The sequence below is a fragment of the Myotis lucifugus genome, unplaced genomic scaffold, assembly GCF_000147115.1.
Source record: "Myotis lucifugus unplaced genomic scaffold, Myoluc2.0 scaffold_82, whole genome shotgun sequence".
Lineage (NCBI taxonomy): Eukaryota > Metazoa > Chordata > Mammalia > Chiroptera > Vespertilionidae > Myotis > Myotis lucifugus.
The window spans coordinates 4,094,980-4,113,409 of NW_005871130.1; the positions used below are offsets into that span (position 1 = coordinate 4,094,980).

General features: G+C 44.7%; 1 protein-coding gene across 1 annotated transcript in view; it reads left to right on the forward strand.

Annotated features, from left to right (window-relative positions):
- Window positions 1-16,985, forward strand: part of ZNF236 (zinc finger protein 236) — an 81,444-nt gene extending 64,459 nt beyond the window's left edge. The window contains exons 27-34 of the mRNA XM_014457630.2: window positions 665-820; window positions 3,850-4,037; window positions 7,220-7,351; window positions 9,600-9,797; window positions 10,591-10,730; window positions 10,815-10,824; window positions 11,712-11,868; window positions 12,724-16,985. Of these exons, the coding sequence (XP_014313116.1) occupies window positions 665-820; window positions 3,850-4,037; window positions 7,220-7,351; window positions 9,600-9,797; window positions 10,591-10,730; window positions 10,815-10,824; window positions 11,712-11,868; window positions 12,724-12,848 (1,106 nt within the window). The 3' untranslated portion in view covers window positions 12,849-16,985. The remainder of the gene's footprint in view (window positions 1-664; window positions 821-3,849; window positions 4,038-7,219; window positions 7,352-9,599; window positions 9,798-10,590; window positions 10,731-10,814; window positions 10,825-11,711; window positions 11,869-12,723) is intronic.
- Window positions 16,986-18,430: the final 1,445 nt, after the last annotated feature.

Sequence of the window (18,430 nt, forward strand, 5' to 3'; positions counted from 1 at the left end):
GTTCTGTATCGTTGGCTTGCTTATGCCTAACTTGACAGCAGAACTTTTTAAAAGCAACTTGTCTTTGTCCAATCTTTCCCAAGAATTCTGTTTGGTACTCACTGAAACGTCAGCAGGTTTAACTCTCATGTTCACCTGCTCCCATACTATTTGGTTCTATTACATGTGACATTAGCTGAGGGGCTGGCATGAGCAGGTGTGGGACCTGCTGGGAACACATGGCGGGTGCGCTGGAGTGCTTGTGAGCCTCCCAGTGGCAGTGAGCCCCTCCTATCAGACGTCCAAGGTGCTGCAGCTCAGCTGGCCACCTGGGAGCCAGCTAAGGGAGGTGCTGGTATCATTTTGTAGTATCTCTTTGATCCTTTTTAACAGTTTGCTACACCTGGTGGTCCATCACATTGGGAAATATTTTCAATTCAGTTTAAGTTTTATTCAACAAAGTGTGTAATTTAAGTGCCTAAATGCTGAGTTAAAGCAAAACTTTTAAGAAGCATTTGAAAAATACAGCTTAAAAAGTGTGAACAAATACTTTCATTTAGGGAAATGTATTTCATAGTCTTACTTTCACTTTTTTCTATAAACATGGTATTATACATTCATCACACTTGCCAGAGTGTCAGTCACCATGTTACTTTCAGATATTACAGTATTAATTTTCATTTAGGTCAAGACCTTATTCAGCACAGTTCTGGTGGAAGCAGTGAGCTAAACGGGACGATAAGATTGTCCGGGGCTACGGTCAGTAATCAGTCTGCAGGTGCCACCCTGACAATCAGCAATGACCAGCTTCTCACGCAGAGTGCAGCATTGACCGCTTCAGGTATGAAACTGACGGTGACATTGTGGGATCTGAAGGTCAGTGGAAAGGAGTGAGCCATCTGTTAGCACGATATCTCAGCCCCTCGTCCTGTCACATGCAGTGTCATTCCACAGTGGTTGATGGTGGTAGAGGTCTCTGTAGAGTTATCAACCAATTGATAATTCTATCTCTTAAGGAACAGCAGTAAGTAATGGTATTCAGATACCTAGGGCATTATGTATTCATGCACGTGGGCACTTTGATGGCTCCATGAAGCTGCCCCTTCCCCCCTGGGCTGTGAGGTCCTGGCTCATCATCCTCTGGGCCCTGCAGTGTGAATTTTCTGCCCAGCCACAGTAGGATAACACAATTGAAAGACATCCTTCTAAGTCAGTGGTTCTCAACCTTCTGGCCCTTTAAATACAGTTCCTCATGTTGTGACCCAACCATAAAATTATTTTCATTGCTACTTCATAACTGTAATGTTGCTTCTGTTATGAATCGTAATGTAAATATCTGATATGCAGGATGGTCTTAGGTGATCCCTGTGAAAGGGTCATTCGACCGCCAATGGGGTCGCAACCCACAAGTTGAGAACCGCTGTTCTAAGGTGTTGAGGAGTAGACTCTTATAAAAATAAATGAGCACAATTAAAAGGAAATGAGCTTGTATAAAATCACACCTTCATAAGTAACTGTTAGCAGTTTAGGATGCCATACCTTTCTCATGTTCTTTACCTTGTAGCGGTTTTATCAGTTTCTTAGCCCTCTTATTTTCCAGCTCTCTAGTTCATTTTTTGAGAAAAAGTTTGATCTTACAGGTACTTGTACCCACAGCTAGACTTTTTTTGTGCTTCATTGAAATGCTTTCTTATCCAGTAATTCATTTATTCAGCAAGAGATTGTGTTGTGTCCTGGGTGTAAGCATTGTACTAAGTCTGAGAACATGATACTGAGCAAGACACACATGGTCCCCTGGAATTTTGGGTCCTAGAAACTAATAGAGCACAGACAGTTATTAAAGAATTCATGTAATTACATAAATGATATATACAGGAGATAGAATGGTGCCAGTGAGCAGGTCAAAGGGGATTTGACTCAGTCCGGGTGACTTCTCTGGACACTGGGCTGAGCAGGGAGTGGCACTATGGGCCCATGGGGAGCACTTCTCCCAAGAGAGTGACATTGTGTTACAGGCCAGATAATCTCTGCTGTGCTGAGGTGAGGTGGCATGGTGTAGAATTTGGCTGGATCCAAGGAGGGCATGGGCCCCTCGGGACCTTAGAGGAATTTTCTGTCCATCCTCTCATTTGCTGAAGGGTAAACTGAGGCCTGAGTGATTAGGAATGGTCTAAACAGCATATTGGCAGATCCAGCACCCCAGCGTCTGGCCAGTGATGGTTCCCACTAGGTTTTGGGCTTGAGTCTGCTCCAGGCTCTGTTCCTCCTGCGTCTGCTCGCTTGTTCAGTTTGGGGCTCTGAAATCTGTCACAGAACTTACTTCTTACTCATTTGAAATGAGAGGTGGTTTGTTTATTTTTCAACTAAGGGGAATTTTGTTTTACGTTTTAATTGGCTACAAATTAGGACTTTCGGGTTATAATTTGGTCTATAATAGGTAATACATCTGAAGTATATCATATACTTTTAAGTTACAGAGCAGACTTTTTTTTGAAAATCATCCTTGTGTCTTTGTTGTTAAGAATGTATTTTCTGACCACATCCAGAATCCTGTCCCTGGACTGTGAGATTATCCTCTTCCCCCCTCTGCGTGGGTCGTGTTGGACCAGCAGAGTGGAAAGAGGGTTAGCAGACTCTGGAGTGTCAGGAAACCAGGCTCCCAGCCTGCTGCACTGGGGCTGGGGCTGGCCGGGGTGATGTGACCTATGTATCTAGTGAGCCTTCGGCACACTGATGTGCAGACAGGGAGAGTGCCTGATGTCTTCACTTACATGGTTTTTATGCTACTTGGTGATCCTGGAGTTTTGATCAGGTGGAGAGAGCGGGTGGAATGAGGACACATGAAGAACTCTGAGGCTGTCTCAGCTCCAGTCTTGAAACTCCTGCCATCTGGTTAATCAACATGAAGGGTCTCCCTTCTACATCGGCTTCCTTGGACACATGGTGATGGTACCTCTCGAAGGTGAAGGACTTGGCATCCATCTTTGAACAGTCCTGAGTTAGGAAGAGACTTCAAATAACTACTCCATTCTTGGTGTTAAGCGCATCTTTAGAGAGGTTTGCATATTCCATTAGTACTACTTACAATTAAGTAGCTGATCCCATCTGCACAGTATTGGTCAAGAGATTGTCTTATTATTGGGCAGTATTTACCTTAGAGTCAAAGTCACTTCCAGGATTCAGGCCATGCCAGTGAGCCTAGGCATTACAGTGACCTTGTTTCAGATTAATCATGCCATTTCTAAGATAAACTGCTAGGGAGCGAATGGCAGGCTCAGGCAGCGTTTCTGTCCAGTTTTATCTGGATGGCCTGTGTTCAGGACAAGCAGATGTGAGGTGGTAACAGTGTGAACGTGAGCAGAGAAGTCACCGCACTGAGTCAAATCCCCTTTGACCTGCTCACTGGCACCATTCTATCTCCTGTATATATCATTTATGTAATTACATGAATTCTTTAATAACTGTGCTCTATTAGTTTCTGCATGGGGCCTGATGGTTGCTCAGGGATCAGTGGACTCCTCTCTGTGGCTGGGCTCTGGTCCTGCTGGGACAGGGTCCTGGAAGTTCTTGCTGGAGTTTCCTTCCGTGGTGGTAGCCGTGACAGAGACTGTAAGGTCAGGTTTTTACTCTCCTTTCACTGTTCTTTCCCTCTGTTATACTAAAACAGAGTATGTTTATGTACAAAGACATTTAGGAACTGTAGAAAGCTTGCCGTAAAACTGGAATCAGAGATTCTGTGGTTTCTGTGATGCCATTTCAGAAGCTTAGACGGTGCAGGTGCTGGTGACGACAGGCTTGCTCCTTTGTGAAGACTATCCTTCCCACTCCCGCAGCTTCCCCACTGATCTGCTTGCCTGGCCTTTCTTGTAGAACTTAGCACTGCAGCCGGCAGCCTTTCTTCCACGGCTCCCGCATCCCCGTCGGCCCTCTCTGCTCAGAACCTGGTCATGTCTTCGTCAGGAGTGGGAGGCGAGGCCAGCGTCACCCTCACTCTGGCTGACACTCAGGGCTTGCTCTCAGGAGAACTGGACACGGTCACACTCAACATCGCTTCTCAGGTAGGTGCACACCTGTCCCGTCATCATGCAGTTATGGCACTCTGTCAGGGGTGATTGGGAAACTTCATTAATTAGTTCTTCTCAAATATGTGTTCTGAACATTTTCTTTTGAAATTGAAGATCTTTTTCTGATTTAAAAAAAAAGGAATATATTAAGTGCAAAAAGGGGAAAACAAGAAAATTCAGACAATACAAAAAAGTATTCCTTAAAAATATCTACTTTCCAAAGGGAACCACTGTTAACATTTTAGTGTATATTCCCTTCCACACCTTCCTGTGCACATATACTGACACGTATTTTAAAGTTTTCAGGAAAGAGTTCCTGTGTATTTTGTGCGATTTAAACTTTCCATCTGCCTGCATTCTGAAGGTCGTCCCCATCCATGGTTCCAGCCCAGGCTTTAGTGGCTGCACAGCATTTAGTTTTACAGATGAGTTTACTGAGGGGCATATGCTGCATCGAGGACTCCATAAGTAGTCATTTATGTGCTCAGACGAGTCCCTGCCGGGGGAGTGCAGTCTGGGGGTATCTGTGTCACATAATGCATTGAGTGAAGACGCTGAAAACTTGGGCAGCTTTAATTAGAAAATCTTAAGTAATTAATTTATTCATCATAACTAAAGTAAGAGGTCAGTGAGCAGTTCTTTGCATTCGCTAGGTGACAGTTTTAGCCTGTCCCTTGGATGCAGCTGGAGCCAGAGCCCCCCCTCGGCCAGCGCGGGCACTTGGGAATCATGTGCCCTTGGGGAGTGAGATTATTGTAATTTCTACCTTAGTGTAAACCAAATACAGCAAAGGAATAAATTGATTCAAGTAATCATGCAAACCAGAAACAAACAACTTTCATGTGCTACTTCAGTGGATTCCAGCTGACCATTGGGTTTATTTTATTGGACTTTGCTTATTGAATCAAGGCATTTGCATTAAGAATACTTAATATTAGCAATTGAAACAGCAATAATACACTAGTAAGTTACATTGTGTATAGGTTTTTAATTAAACTTTTTATTTTGAGATAATTGTAGATTCACAGGCAATTGTAAGAAATAATTTAGAGAGATCCTGTGTACCCTTTATCCAGTGGATGCTAGGGATGGCATCTTGCAGATCTGTAGATGGTGTCACCTAGGCGTTGCCATCCACAAGGTCAGGTACAGACCGTGTCCACCTGCAAGGACCTCACCCCTCCTCCTGGATGACTGCTAATCTGTTCTTCTATAGCTTTGTCATTTCAAATCAGGAAGGAATTGTCATTTCCCCTTGATAAGCCCACATGTGCTAAGAGTCTCCAATATCATCGTTTTTGAATGTTAATTTATGAGCCAGCACTGGTTCTTAGGTGTATCTGAATTTCTGGCCAGCAGTTGTATTTACCTTTGATTATTAAAATAGGAAATATGAATTTATTAATTTTGATTGACACCATTTTTCCACATTGGTATTGTGCTAAGAGTGGGCCAAAAACCCGAAACAGATACATAGCAGATGGGTAACCTTCCCTTGTAAGGGAGTCATAACACAAAGCTTTGTTAGTACAGATGGCACCATTTCAATCTATCCCATGTTTGGGTAATACAATTTAATACATGGATATACCTAAAATACCATCATTTCACCTTTTTTAAAGGCATATGGGAAGTAAAGAATCCAAGTCAGCCCTAGCCAGTTTGGCTCAGTGGATAGAGCATTGGCCTATGGACTGAAGGGTCCTGGGTTCGATTCCAGTCAAGGGCACATGCCCAGGTTGTGGGCTCGATCCTCAGTAGGGGGCGTGCAGGAGGCAGCCAATCGATGATTCTCTCTCATCATTGATGTTACTATCTCTCACTCTTCCCTCCTCTCTGAAATCAATAAAAACATTTTTTAAAAAAAAGAATCCACATATGTGAAACTTTAGACAATAATAATAAAAAAATCTAAGTCAATTTAAGAAGCTCTGCTTGTCTGGAGCTGTGCCCCACCGGCCTGTGTCCTACCCATTGCCCTGCTCTGTCTGCCTCACAAGTGTCTTTCCCAAAGGAAGTGGACCCAGCGTTCTGTATGGGTGGAGTTTTTTAAAGCCATCTCATCCCTGAGGGGAGGAGCCATCTCAGTCCTCCCCCCCTCCATTCTTTATCTTCCCTGTGGGAACCCAGATAGTTTTGTTTTCCTGGAGACATTGAGAAACAGCCTCACCTTCAGCTGCAGGGAACCTGACATTTGCCCAAGTGTCCTAGTGACTCCTTACCCTTCAGCATTAGGCACTGATGTTGAGTCTTCAAGTTAATATGCTTCAAATGAGAGTCTGGATTCTGCGTAAGGTATGTTTAGAAGTAGCTTTGATTTTAGCAGTTCCAGTTCTGTATTAACTTGTTTATATAGATTCAGCATTTGTAGTACAAAGTCAGGTCATTTAAGCTGAGCTTCCCCTCTGTACCCCCATCCCGCTGACCATATCTATTATTGCCTTGTCTCCGGTTCCCAGTCCGTGGAGAAGGGTGTGCTGGAGTGGTCATAAGACTCATCGTAGTTCTGTGTAATACAGCAAAGTGGTATGTGTATTTTTAACAAGGAAACATTCTTTATATGAGGTTTATAACAACTTAATGGTCTTTAACGTGCCTACAAATTTGTGTGACCATCACCATATCTACTTTTAGGACATTTTGTGACTTTGTGCCAAACTCACCCCATGCTGTGCTGTGTCCTCCAGCCTCTGGCAACCATTGATATACTTCCTGTCCCTACAGATTTTCCTGTTAGGATATTTTCCATAAATGGAATCATATAATGTGTGGTCTTTTGTGACTGGCCCCTTTCACTTAGTGACTGCCTTCAACATTCATCCATGTTGTAGCCTGTGTCATACTTCATTCCTTTTTATTGTCAAATATTTCATTATATAGATATCACATTTTGTTTACCCAGTTCCTAGATATTATGGGCTGTTTCCCCTTTGTGACTACCGTGAGTAGTGCTGCTATGAGCATTCATGTACAAGGTTACAAGCGGACATAGGTTTTCATTTGGGGGATAGATACCTCCAAACTAAATTGCTGATTCATATGGTGATTCTGTGGTTACCTTCTGAAGACCTGTCAACTTGTTTTCCAAAATGACTGCACCATAACGGATCTTCTACATTATTACTGGATATGATAATGTTATGATGTCTACAGTAGTGATTATCCTTGTTCGGCAGGGTCAGCAGTTCCCAGCTTTGCTCACCGATCCCTCCCTCTCAGGCCACGGAGGAGCAGGCTCACCACAGGTCATCTTGGTGAGCCACACCCCACAGCCAGGGTCCACTGCTTGTGAAGAGATCGCCTACCAGGTACAGGGCACACTGTCGCTCACAACCATTCATGCTTTTTAAAAGCACAGACTCAGATGAGATGGGGAATGAGGAGGTGGGTCTCCAGCAAATCCTGAGTGTGAATGGTATGAGCTGTGGAGGGTCCAGGGACAGCATGTGCTGAAAGGCTGAAACTAGATATTGTTCCTTCCATGATTTATTGCACCACAAAGTGAGAGGTAGCAAACAATAATGTGTATGGATCTAGTTAGAAATTTATTAACATCTTCTACTTGCCTACTGATCAGACCTCATGTGCCATTTACTCCCATTTAGTTTTTTTATAGGTTTTCTTGAAAGACCTTTGCTGGTCTTCTATAGACTTGTTATATTTTCTCTCATATACACAGTCATATGTGTGTGCGTGACCTATTTGTCCTTTGACTAGTCTCATTTCTTAAAATGCATGTTGTCCCATATTCAGTGAATGATAGTTCTAAATATTAAAGCGTCTAAACACTCTTTCCTTAAAGCTTTTCAGAGTTACAAATATAGTAACAATCTCTGAATGGAAGAAGCATTAACTTTATGCTTCAGCAATTTTAGCAAATGAGTGTCAAGATAATGACTCACTGTTTTTTTAGTGGGGCCAGGACTTTTCCATAAAGAAGGTAGACATGACCAGCATAGGGAATTTCCCTCATCTTGCTGAGTTTCTATTTGTAAAATGGTTGCACATTGGTCTCGGGGTCCTCAAGACCACACTTCAGTGATGCACTAAGGGCACCCAGGACTCAGAGACATCCGTGGTTGTCATGGTTCAGGGAGCGGCACAGTGAGCGCTTCCCTCTCACAGTGAGGTGTTGGGTTCAGAAGCGATGAATATTGAGTGTGTTGGTGGATCTGAGTGCCATGCGCTTGGGCTCTGTCACCGCATGCTTCGAGTGCACTACCCGTAAACCACGGTGTGTATTTGCACTTACAGAGCAGCCTGAAGCACCGCTTACTCTAGTGGCTCTCAAACATTTTTTGACTCACAAGAAATAATGCCTTATTCCAGTGATGGCGAACCTGTGACACGCGAACTCATTTTTTTGGTTGATTTTTCTTTGTTAAATGGCATTTAAATATATAAAATAAATATCAAAAATATAAATCTTTGTTTTACTATGGTTGCAAATATCAAAAAATTTTTATATGTGACACGGCACCAGAGTTAAGTTAGGGTTTTTCAAAATGCTGACACGCCGAGCTCAAAAGGTTCACCATCACTGCCTTATTCGGTGTCCTGCATACACACGGGTGTTTTTGTTGTTTCTTGTTTTACACATACAGGCTCATGTAGACATGTTCACACCTGACACAGTGTCACAAAATTGCTCCTGCGGCACATTGGCATTCTCTCTGCTCTCCTTACTGACCTTTGCTCTTTCTTTTCTTCTTTCATTCCATTCTCTTTTATTGAGTGCTGATCAATATTAGAGCACCCTGCAGACACTGTGTGCTGTTTTCTTTAAAGTATATCCATTTTTGTCTTTTCTAGTATTATGAAGAATACTAGGCTGGAAATAGAAAATTCCATCATTTTTCTTTAGAATTGTTTATAGTTTTCATTCACTAAGTCATCATAAATTTTTATCCACTAAACGAAACTCCTGTTTATAAGAGCTAAGCAGGGAAGGCCTCCTGCTTCATTCATTTATTTTGTTAGTTATTTTTAGAGTATTGATGGCATCCTATTAGAATGAATAGAAAGCCTACTAAAGGGTGTGATCCAAAGTTTGGGGGAAATCCTTTAATCCAATCAAAAGCTGAGAATTATTTGTGGTGCCATTTGCTAAAAGACATCTCCAGCCATAGCAATAGTACTTGTTAGCAATATCATTTCTGTGTGTCGAAGCTAATCCTCGCACTAACAGCATTTACTGGGTCCTTGCTGTGTGCCAGGGACGGTCCCTCATTTAACTGACACTGAACACTTACAGGCAGGTACTGTGATTAGTTATGTTTCTCAGATGAGGAAGCAGCCCTGAGTGGGAAGGACAGCAATGTGGAAGCAGACAGGCAGCTGGCAGTCACTCTCAGGTGACCCCTTCTGTTCTGTGAACCCATTCAGTCAGGACTCTCAGTGGGTGCCATCCTGGTCTAAAGGCACCAGGCCCCACTGACCATGTCCACAAGGACATGCCAGGAACTGTGGCTGGTGCCTATGAAGTGTGTCTGTTGTCTTCTGTTGGTGTGCCAACTTCACCATTGAGTAAAGTCCTGGATTTCTGACCCATCTCAGGTAACTGACGTCTCTGCCCACCTGGCCCCGGGCGGCCAGCCCGAGAAGGAGAGCCGGCAGCACCCTTGTGTGGAGTGTGGCCGCAGCTTTGCGTCGTCCGCGCTGCTGCTGCACCACAGCAAGGATGCGCACGGCCGGGAGCGCATCCACGTGTGCCCCGTGTGCAGCAAGGCCTTCAAGCGGGCCACCCACCTCAAGGTACAGTGCCCTCAGCTGCCACTGCAGCCCCTCCCCCGATGCCCAGCCCACTCACGCTCAATGAAGGGCACAACTCTTGAGTCACAAACATTACTACAAATTTCAGTGACAACTTGTGTAATTTTTTTGAGGAAAACGTCAGTTGAGGTAAGGGTGTTTACCGGTGTGTTTTAGTCCTAAGACAGTGGTTCTCAACCTTGGCTGCACATTAGAATCACCTGGGAATCTTTTTAAAATCCTGATTTCTGGGCCTCATCCTCTGGACATTCTGTTTCTTTGTTATGGGGTGGGGCCACAACATTAGTAAAAAGAAACAGAATTTCCGGAGGATGAGGCCCAGAAATCAGGATTTTAAAAAGATTCCGAGGTGATTCTAATGTGCAGCCAAGGTTGAGAACCACTGTCCTAAGAGGCTTGGTGGCTGCACGAGCCAATTGGATGTTCATATGTTAGTCATAGTCAGTGTCGAATGCAAATGAGAAGAACATGGAGAGACTGTCATGCCTCAGAGTGGCCAATGCTAAAAAAGCGGTGAGCACCTGTGGCAGGTGTGGGGAGACTGAAATCCCGTCAGTGCTGGTGAGACTGGGCTCGGTACACCTTCTGTAGGGGAACGGGGAGGCCCTAACCAAGGGTCTCTGCACCTGCTTGCGAATCAGCACAAAATATGCCCAAGGTCATTCGTTGCGGCATTGTTTGTAGCCACATGTAACTGGACAGGACCTGAGTGCCCGAAGGTGGGGCAGTTCCTGTGACCACGGACATTCCTTCATTGCTGTGTTGTCTTTAACAGGAGCACATGCAGACACACCAAGCTGGCCCTTCTCTAAGCTCGCAGAAGCCCAGAGTGTTTAAATGCGACACCTGTGAGAAGGCCTTTGCCAAACCGAGCCAGCTGGAGCGCCACAGCCGCATCCACACAGGTGAGGAGCCGCGGGGCTGCGGGCTCCTGGCACAGGGACCTCTGACCAGACCTGGAGGAACCAGGACTTAGCATGGAATACTTGTTCACCATAGCACACATTGTGTATAATACAAGGACCATGTATGCCGTTTGTCCTAATTTTTATCACGTTATTGCGGTAACTAGCCTTTAAGTGAAAGGTTTTGCTGCTCAGACTGTGAGCATAAAGCACAGTGTCAGGCCAGACTACCTTGTGGTCCCGCAGGGCTTCCTTCCTGTCTCTCCTCACATTTCTCTACTGGCTTTTTCTGTCTCCACTAAGTCAGTCAGTCTCAGAAAAACACACAATAAGGGAGCAAACTCTCCCTGCCTCTCACCCTTCCCTCCTCCTCACACAGAGACCCCTTCCTATGTCCCAGGCTCTGTCCTCCGCCTCCGCCTGGCCTGGGCTCCCCAGGCCTGAGCACCTTCTGCTCAGGGTGGGGCCTAGGGCCTCCTGGGACCTGTCCACCTTCTTGGTCCACATGCAGGCACCCAGCAGAAGTCGCACTGAGCAGCTTTTCCTTTCACTTTCCAGTGTCTGAATTAACATGAAAGCAGTTACATGTTTTTTAAAGTACTTCATAAGTCCTAATTTTAATCAAGTGGTAGGACAGTCTCATGTCCTGAAGGTCTTTTTGTTTTCCTGCCCCAGTGGGTCGGAAACACTGTGCCCCTCATTTATGAAGTCTTCAGGACTGTCAGCAGCCTCTGGCAGTCTCTCATGTGTCACCATGGAATGGACTTGCTGGCGGGAGCAGGAAGGACACCATGGTGACCCCTGTGAATCAGCCCTTATCTGCCAGTCATTTCCATGTGTGTGCCCGGCTCCTGCATGTGCCCGTTGTGTGGGTGTGCCCGTCGTGTGGGTGTGCCCGTCGTGTGGGTGTGCCCGTCGTGTGCATGTGCCTGTCTCCTGCATGTGCTCCTCGAGGGCAGCTCAGGCCCTGACTTGGTTGCTCTGCCCTCAGGGGAGCGGCGAGAAGGCCTTCAACCAGAAGAGCGCGCTGCAGGTGCACATGAAGAAGCACACAGGCGAGCGGCCCTACAAGTGTGACTACTGTGTCATGGGCTTCACCCAGAAGAGCAACATGAAGCTCCACATGAAGCGGGCGCACAGCTACACTGGTGAGGCCCCTGTGCACACTGCGCCTTCTGTAGGGGGCCGGTGCTGCATCCCGCCCATGGGCCCTGGGGAAGCCTTCCCCAGATGCAGTGCAAGGCCAAGTGTTCAGTGCAGGATGCCAAGTGTGGGTCCAGCCGGGCCTCTCCGTGCCCAGTGCTGTCTGTGTGCCTGGCTCTCATAGGGCAGAGTCAGGCCATCTTGTCCACAGACGGGCCTCTGTCCATGTTGACACACTAACACTGGGCGTATTGAGGCTGCGGCCCCCTGCTGTGTCCCACAAACCTGGGCCTGCACCAGTCTTTGTGAAGAGAGGGGTGATGGTCAGTGGCTGGGTGGGCTGCAGTGGCCATGCAGGGCTGAGCTGCTCGTGTTGTATGGATGTGCTGAATAGAGCCTTTGGTGTCTGACAGATGGGCCTCAGGTTTACTTAGGTGTTAGGGTGGTGTGGCCTGTGCGTGAAGCTGACGGGCCTGCATGCTGACTGGCGACCAGAGGAAGAAGACACTGTTGTGGGGTTTTGAGGGAGAGGAAGTTCATTTTAACGGATACGCTCCAGGGCCTGCTTTACTTCCTATCAGGAAAAGAAGCGAGTTGTGAATGTTAGTGTCTGCCCCACCTCACTGATACCGCAGGAATAGCACCCTCACGGGCGGGTTTGTCCATGGCCACTGCCATTTTCACAGTTAGTACCGACATCACCCCTGAATCATTCAAACTGCGCTCAAATGGCTCTCCTCATTGGGGTGGAAAGCCCTCCATTTATCAGTAGAAAGTCCTTGTCTCTATTCCAGCTGTCCTTTAACTGAGTACTTTGTGCTGCTGGAGTCTGATCCGCCTGTGCTCTGTCTGCCCTGCAGGAGCCTTGCAGGAACCCGCGGTCCCCCAGGAGCAGGGCACCGAGGAGCTGAGCCAGACCCTGCATCTGGAGGAAGTGGTGCCTGAGGCCGCCGGCGAGTGGCAGGCACTGGCCAATGTCTTCTGAGCAGCCCAAGCACCCTGGGACATCTCTGAGGTTCTGTGCTGTGCAGAACGAAGCACTTGGAATTTCTGTTTCGAAGCTTCAAGTGTTAAACATGTTACCACAGTAGGTTTTTAGCTATAAAATTATCTAAAGAATCATTGTCTTTCAGAGACTTAGGGAAAAATCCGGGGAAATGTAACCGCATTGTTCTCATTTGTCTACAAATCACTGAACTCAGGTACGCGACAGGCAGTTTCACCCTCTGCTCCGTGGCCAGTGCGTCTAGTTACACACAAGTTAACTGGATCTTACTATCATTGTAGTGTGATTTCTTTGTATTACAAAGACAAGTTAACATGGAAAAGGTCATATTTTCCTTCATGCTTTATGTTCTAAGAAGCATAGCTTATAAAACAAATGTCAGGTAGGTGCACAAAGTCCAAAAAAAATGTTAGACCACACAGGGAAGTTCCTTTTCTTTTCTCTGTGCATTTTGAAGGTAGTAGAAACTGACTCTTTTTAGTCTGTAAGTTAATAGAACGAATACCTTGAGAAATGGCTGGACCAGTTCTCTGCATTAAAATATCTAATCATTAGTTATAAGAAGGCAGCCTCTGAGCGTAAACCTGGGGAGCAGAGTAAACCCGACACACGGACAAGGACGACTCAGTCCGCAAGCGACGCTGCCCTGCCTCACCAGCGACAAGCAGGTCCACGGGCCAGACCGTTGCAGAAAGTACAAGCCCTCCGTTGCCAACAGAAAGTGAGAAAGGAGCTTGGCCCTTCTCACCGCGACATTAGGTCTATCTGTAGTCGAAGGGCAAGAGCCCACCTGAGCCCGTGTTTTCCTACTCATGCATCAGCAGGTGTGTTTTTATTTCAGGGAATTCTTGTCTCATCAATGGTGCCACATTCAACATGTCCCACACCAAGCCCCCCGTGCCGGGGCGGCGTGTCCTTCCTGCAGCATTCCAAAGATGGAAAGTTCTCTCTCCATGTGAATTTCCCCTTTGAAGTTATTTATATGTTCTATATATAAGTGCATATGTACATACAGATATATGGGCCTCTGTGTGGCTGAACAGTATATTTTGTAAATATAAGCACTCGTCCCCATTACAGAGAGAGCATCAGCGCTTTTACCTCCCTCTGAGCACTTCAGACCAGTATTGTGTTCATTTTATTAATAAATGGGTCTCTTTTTCATTGTAACATAGAGCTGGGCTGTTTTTATTTTTCTGAAAAATAACTGCCTTTATGTTCTCTCATTTCTTCTCTGGTTTCAGAGGGCAGTTTATTATACTGTAAATAGTGTACGGACTTTGTATATTAAGAGAGGAACTCATTTCAGGTTCCTGAAAAAAAGAGACATTTCACTCTTATTTTTTTGAAAGGGCATCTTTTGATTTTTTTTGTTTTTGTTCACTTTTGGATATGTATATAAGTAACATGGTGATATAAAAACTTTTGTTATGTGAAAATATTTAAGTCAGAAAACTGTTAAATAATATTACTTTTTTTTCAAACTGTGTTGTGTATTGTATATTTTTTTAAGGGGAAAAAGCCTTATTTGACTTATTCTTGTGATGCTGGACTTATTATATATCTTGAGGTTTTCCTTGAATGTTGGTGTGTGTACCTGGCTGTAGTCAGTGTATTCAGAATAATGTAATTTTGCCAGAGTTTTAAAGGTTTTGCTTCTAATGCACTTTCTTTTATAATTTTGTATTAAAATATTTTAGAAATGTTCATTAATTTTGGTAAACAAAAATCCCAAGTTGCAGTTATTGGAATTTAAAAAATTTTGTTCTTGCTAGTTTATTTATTTTGTTTTTAGCATTAAATGTCATCTCAGGACAATCTCTAAGAGGGGTTTATTTAATTCTTAATTGTACTCAAGCACAGCCCTGAACTCTGTACCACGAGAATCTAAAACTACTACTACTTTGGTTAAAGAAAAAGGAAAAACCCTATCAACAATTCGTTTTGTGAGTGTTCTCAGTTTATTAGCAAGCAAACACAAGATATTAGTGTATTACTTTGATTCACTTTCTAATTATAAAAGCTGCTTCTTTGCAAAACATTCCTTGAAAAGATAAGATTTTGTAAAGACAGTTTATGGAGCCCTGGGTGGAGTGCAGGTTGCTCTTTATGACTTAGTGGCCGATGAAGTCTTCTGACGAGAGATTTCCAGCCTTGCACAGCCAGGACCATGAGGATAGATAACAGCATCTTCAGAAAGATCTCATCTTAGCAGATCTCTTTTGGAAGAACAATAAATAAAACATGAAGTTAGGAAGTGGGACCCATTTCTCCCTTTAGAATATTTAATATAAGGAAGTTTGGCACATGAATTCATTCCAAGTTCAGATAGTTTTTAACCGAAAGGAACTTTGACACTTTCCTTTCCCTCTGTGAACCCAGACAGTGAACGCTCACCGGTGCCAGGTGGCCGGGTCTGCGCGAGAGCCTGGGTGCGTTCCTGTGATGCCAGGTCTCGGGAGGAACCCTGTGTGCATGGAATCCCAGCCATTAGGTTATTCCCATAGAATGTCAGTGGCTTAGGACAAAAGCATCCTTTCAGAAATGGAAACTCCAGTGCCCTTGCCCACACAGGGTGCACTGGTCCACACGTGGTTCCCCTGCAGCTGGCCTTTTGCCTCAGCTACACCCATTGGTGCTTGCACGGGTGTGAAAGGAGACCCGCCCACCTGGATGTTGCCTGTGGCCCGTCAGGTCAGTGGGAGGCTCATCGGCTGCCCATGTCCTCTGGCCATGTGTCCCTGAGGGGACGGAGAACACCTGTCCTCACAAGTGGTACCAGCGGTCCTCCCCATGGCGAAATTCCAGTGCCAGCCAATCGCAGCATTTAACTAGGGAAACTTTCTTTAGGATATTTTGTACTCTGCCCATTGTCATTTTTAAGGAAATGTGAGTTTTTGTTTTACGATTATAACCATTGTTCTCTGACGTCTAACCTCTTACGTAACATTTATGTGCAAGAGGTGTGCATTTTAGTCCAGGTCTAAGGTTCTGCACAGTAAGGTGCATTTCCCTTCTTCACGTGGATTCCCTCTCTGCAGAAGAATATTCTAACTTATGAGGAGACGCATTTTTTAACAAAAAAACTGATCCCTTGGATTTACGTAAGTGAAACCTTTTTAAGAAAACATGTAATATAGGACTGTTGTCTGGTTACATTTTTAGAGAGATCTCATGCCTTCTCTGCATATTCTCCCCCCACTCCCCGCCCAAAAGTTTATTTCAAAGTCAATACTCTACCCTTCCCCCTACCACCAAGAAAAAATTAATCCAAGGGTCAGTTGTTGCTAATTAATTTCTTTTTTCTAGACTCTCTTGTACAAAGTGAGGCAGAGATGACATTATACAGTTGATACTTGTGAACCTAGATGTCTTCTCGTTTTGCCACTTAATCTCGTGTAACGTAGGTAATTTGGAGTTTGCAGAATAGAATTTCAGAAGTGTCTGCATATACATGGAGCCTCCATGTCTTTACCTTATTCTAGTGAAAATTAACATTTTAAAATCTAATGGCATTTTCTTCGTTGTTTAAAAAGTGGGGTGGCAGACTTTTGATTACAGTTAGAAGCCCTGCATATCCCTCTTAAAGAGGCAGTCTCTGCCTTGGGGAGGTTTCTAAGCAAGTGTCACGCTTGGTCATTGCTGATCTCATCTGAATTTACACGCTTCCTCAGTCATACCAGTGAGCCCACACTCATCCTCTCACACCCACCGCTTTATATGGGTGTCTAATAAGTATTTCAGCACTAACACTGAGCACTAAGTGGCCGCATCAGCGGCAGGAGCAGGGGGCAGTCACTGCGAGGCTTTGCCGTTTAACCATGTTTCTGTGTAGTGCTTTACAGCATGATGACTTCTGTGTTCAGTCAAGATTTGTAATCTATTTGACCAGTTCTAAAATGACAAAGTGATTCACTCTTGATTCACCACTAAAGAAAATTTTTAATTTATTTTTTCACAAAAGAAATACTTTTTTATCTCCAACATGTTTCATGGTCTACTTATACATTGGATGATACTGATTTAATCCAATTTTGTATTAGAAATGGATAGTTATGCCAAAGGCCACTGTGCTGGGTTTAGGAGTAATAAAAACAGCTTTGGTAATATTTTAAAGCTCCTGTACATGTACTTATTTGGGCTCTGGATGAGTTATAACAGTTGCAAGATGGACATTTCTCTAGGTAGCGTTTTCCGCAGGGTCAGCACACAATGGCGCTGAATTCATAGTCAGTTCAGATGCGTGGGGTGTGGACTGTGTGGGGGTGTCTCATTTTCTATCCCTGAGAGTATTTTATACTCTCGCTTGTACAGTATTTGAGGGTGAGATGAAATGAAATGAATCATTATATCAGTTTATCCATTTCAAACTTTTAGAAGCTGGTGGTTTATAGAGTCATTATCTTGTTGAGATAGTAAATGAAGGACTTTTGTCTTGGTTCCCTTTGTTTCTAGCGCAGAGTAGGGACTCCATACACTTTCGGAGGAAAGTGACGTGACTGGACTTTCTCAGGCTGGTTAGAAGGCTTTTCCCCACCTCATGGCCTGTTTGTGGGGGGATTGCTGTAATCATTTTCAAATATGGGGGTGGTGGGATGGGACTATTTCAGGTGATCAGATTATGGGAAAGGTATTCCCTCTACAGTGAATTGCTCAATTACCTAAAGTGCTTCTCCCAATGAATTTTCCAGAATACTTGGCTCTCTTGTGAGATTGTTTGCATTTAAACACAAAGGCGTGACTTGGCCCAGCATCTTGTGCAAATCTGAGATGTGAGGTGACTTGGGACCTCGGGTTAGCTGAGCCCTGGCACCGACCATTTATAAATTATTTCTGCATGATTTCCAAATTCCTCTGTTCTAGGAGGTTTGGGTAGAGAAGTAAAAAGGAAGAGGGTTGGTCAGTATTGGCTTGGAGTCCCTCAGCCCCACGGTGGGGCTGCCTGCCCCTGAGGCTGTGGGCTCCAGCAGACACGGGCTGGGGGCCCTGCCATTATCCCGCCTGGAGCTGCCCTTGCTGAATTTCACAGATGCACAGAGTTCGACAACACTGCTACCAAGACAGAAAGGAACCTGTGGTTTTGTCAAAAGCAAAGCAAAATAAAAAAAATCATTTTAGTGGATCTTTTTGAAAGAGAATTCTTATAACCCAAACCAACTATAAACAAACATTCCCAAAATCACTTGTTGTCAATGTCTCTGCAAGATAAAATGTGGCAAAAAGTAATTTGTCAGAGATTCCTTACTTCACATGAGCATGGTGCTCACTGGTAAATGCAGTAAAAGATGGTTTAGCCAGGCCGGTGTGGCTCAATGGTTGAGCCTATGAAACAGGGTGTCATGGTTCCATTCCTGGTCAGGGCACATGCCCGGGTTGCGGGCTCGATCCCCAGTAGAGGGTGTGCAGGAGACAGCTGCTCAATGATTCTCTCTCATCATTGATGTTTCTCTCTCTCTCCCTCTCCCTCTCCCTTCCTCTCTGAAATCAGTAAAAATATATTTTTAAAAAGTTGGTTTAAAGATAACTTGAAGATTCTCTTCCTGGTGCATCAGAGAACCGAC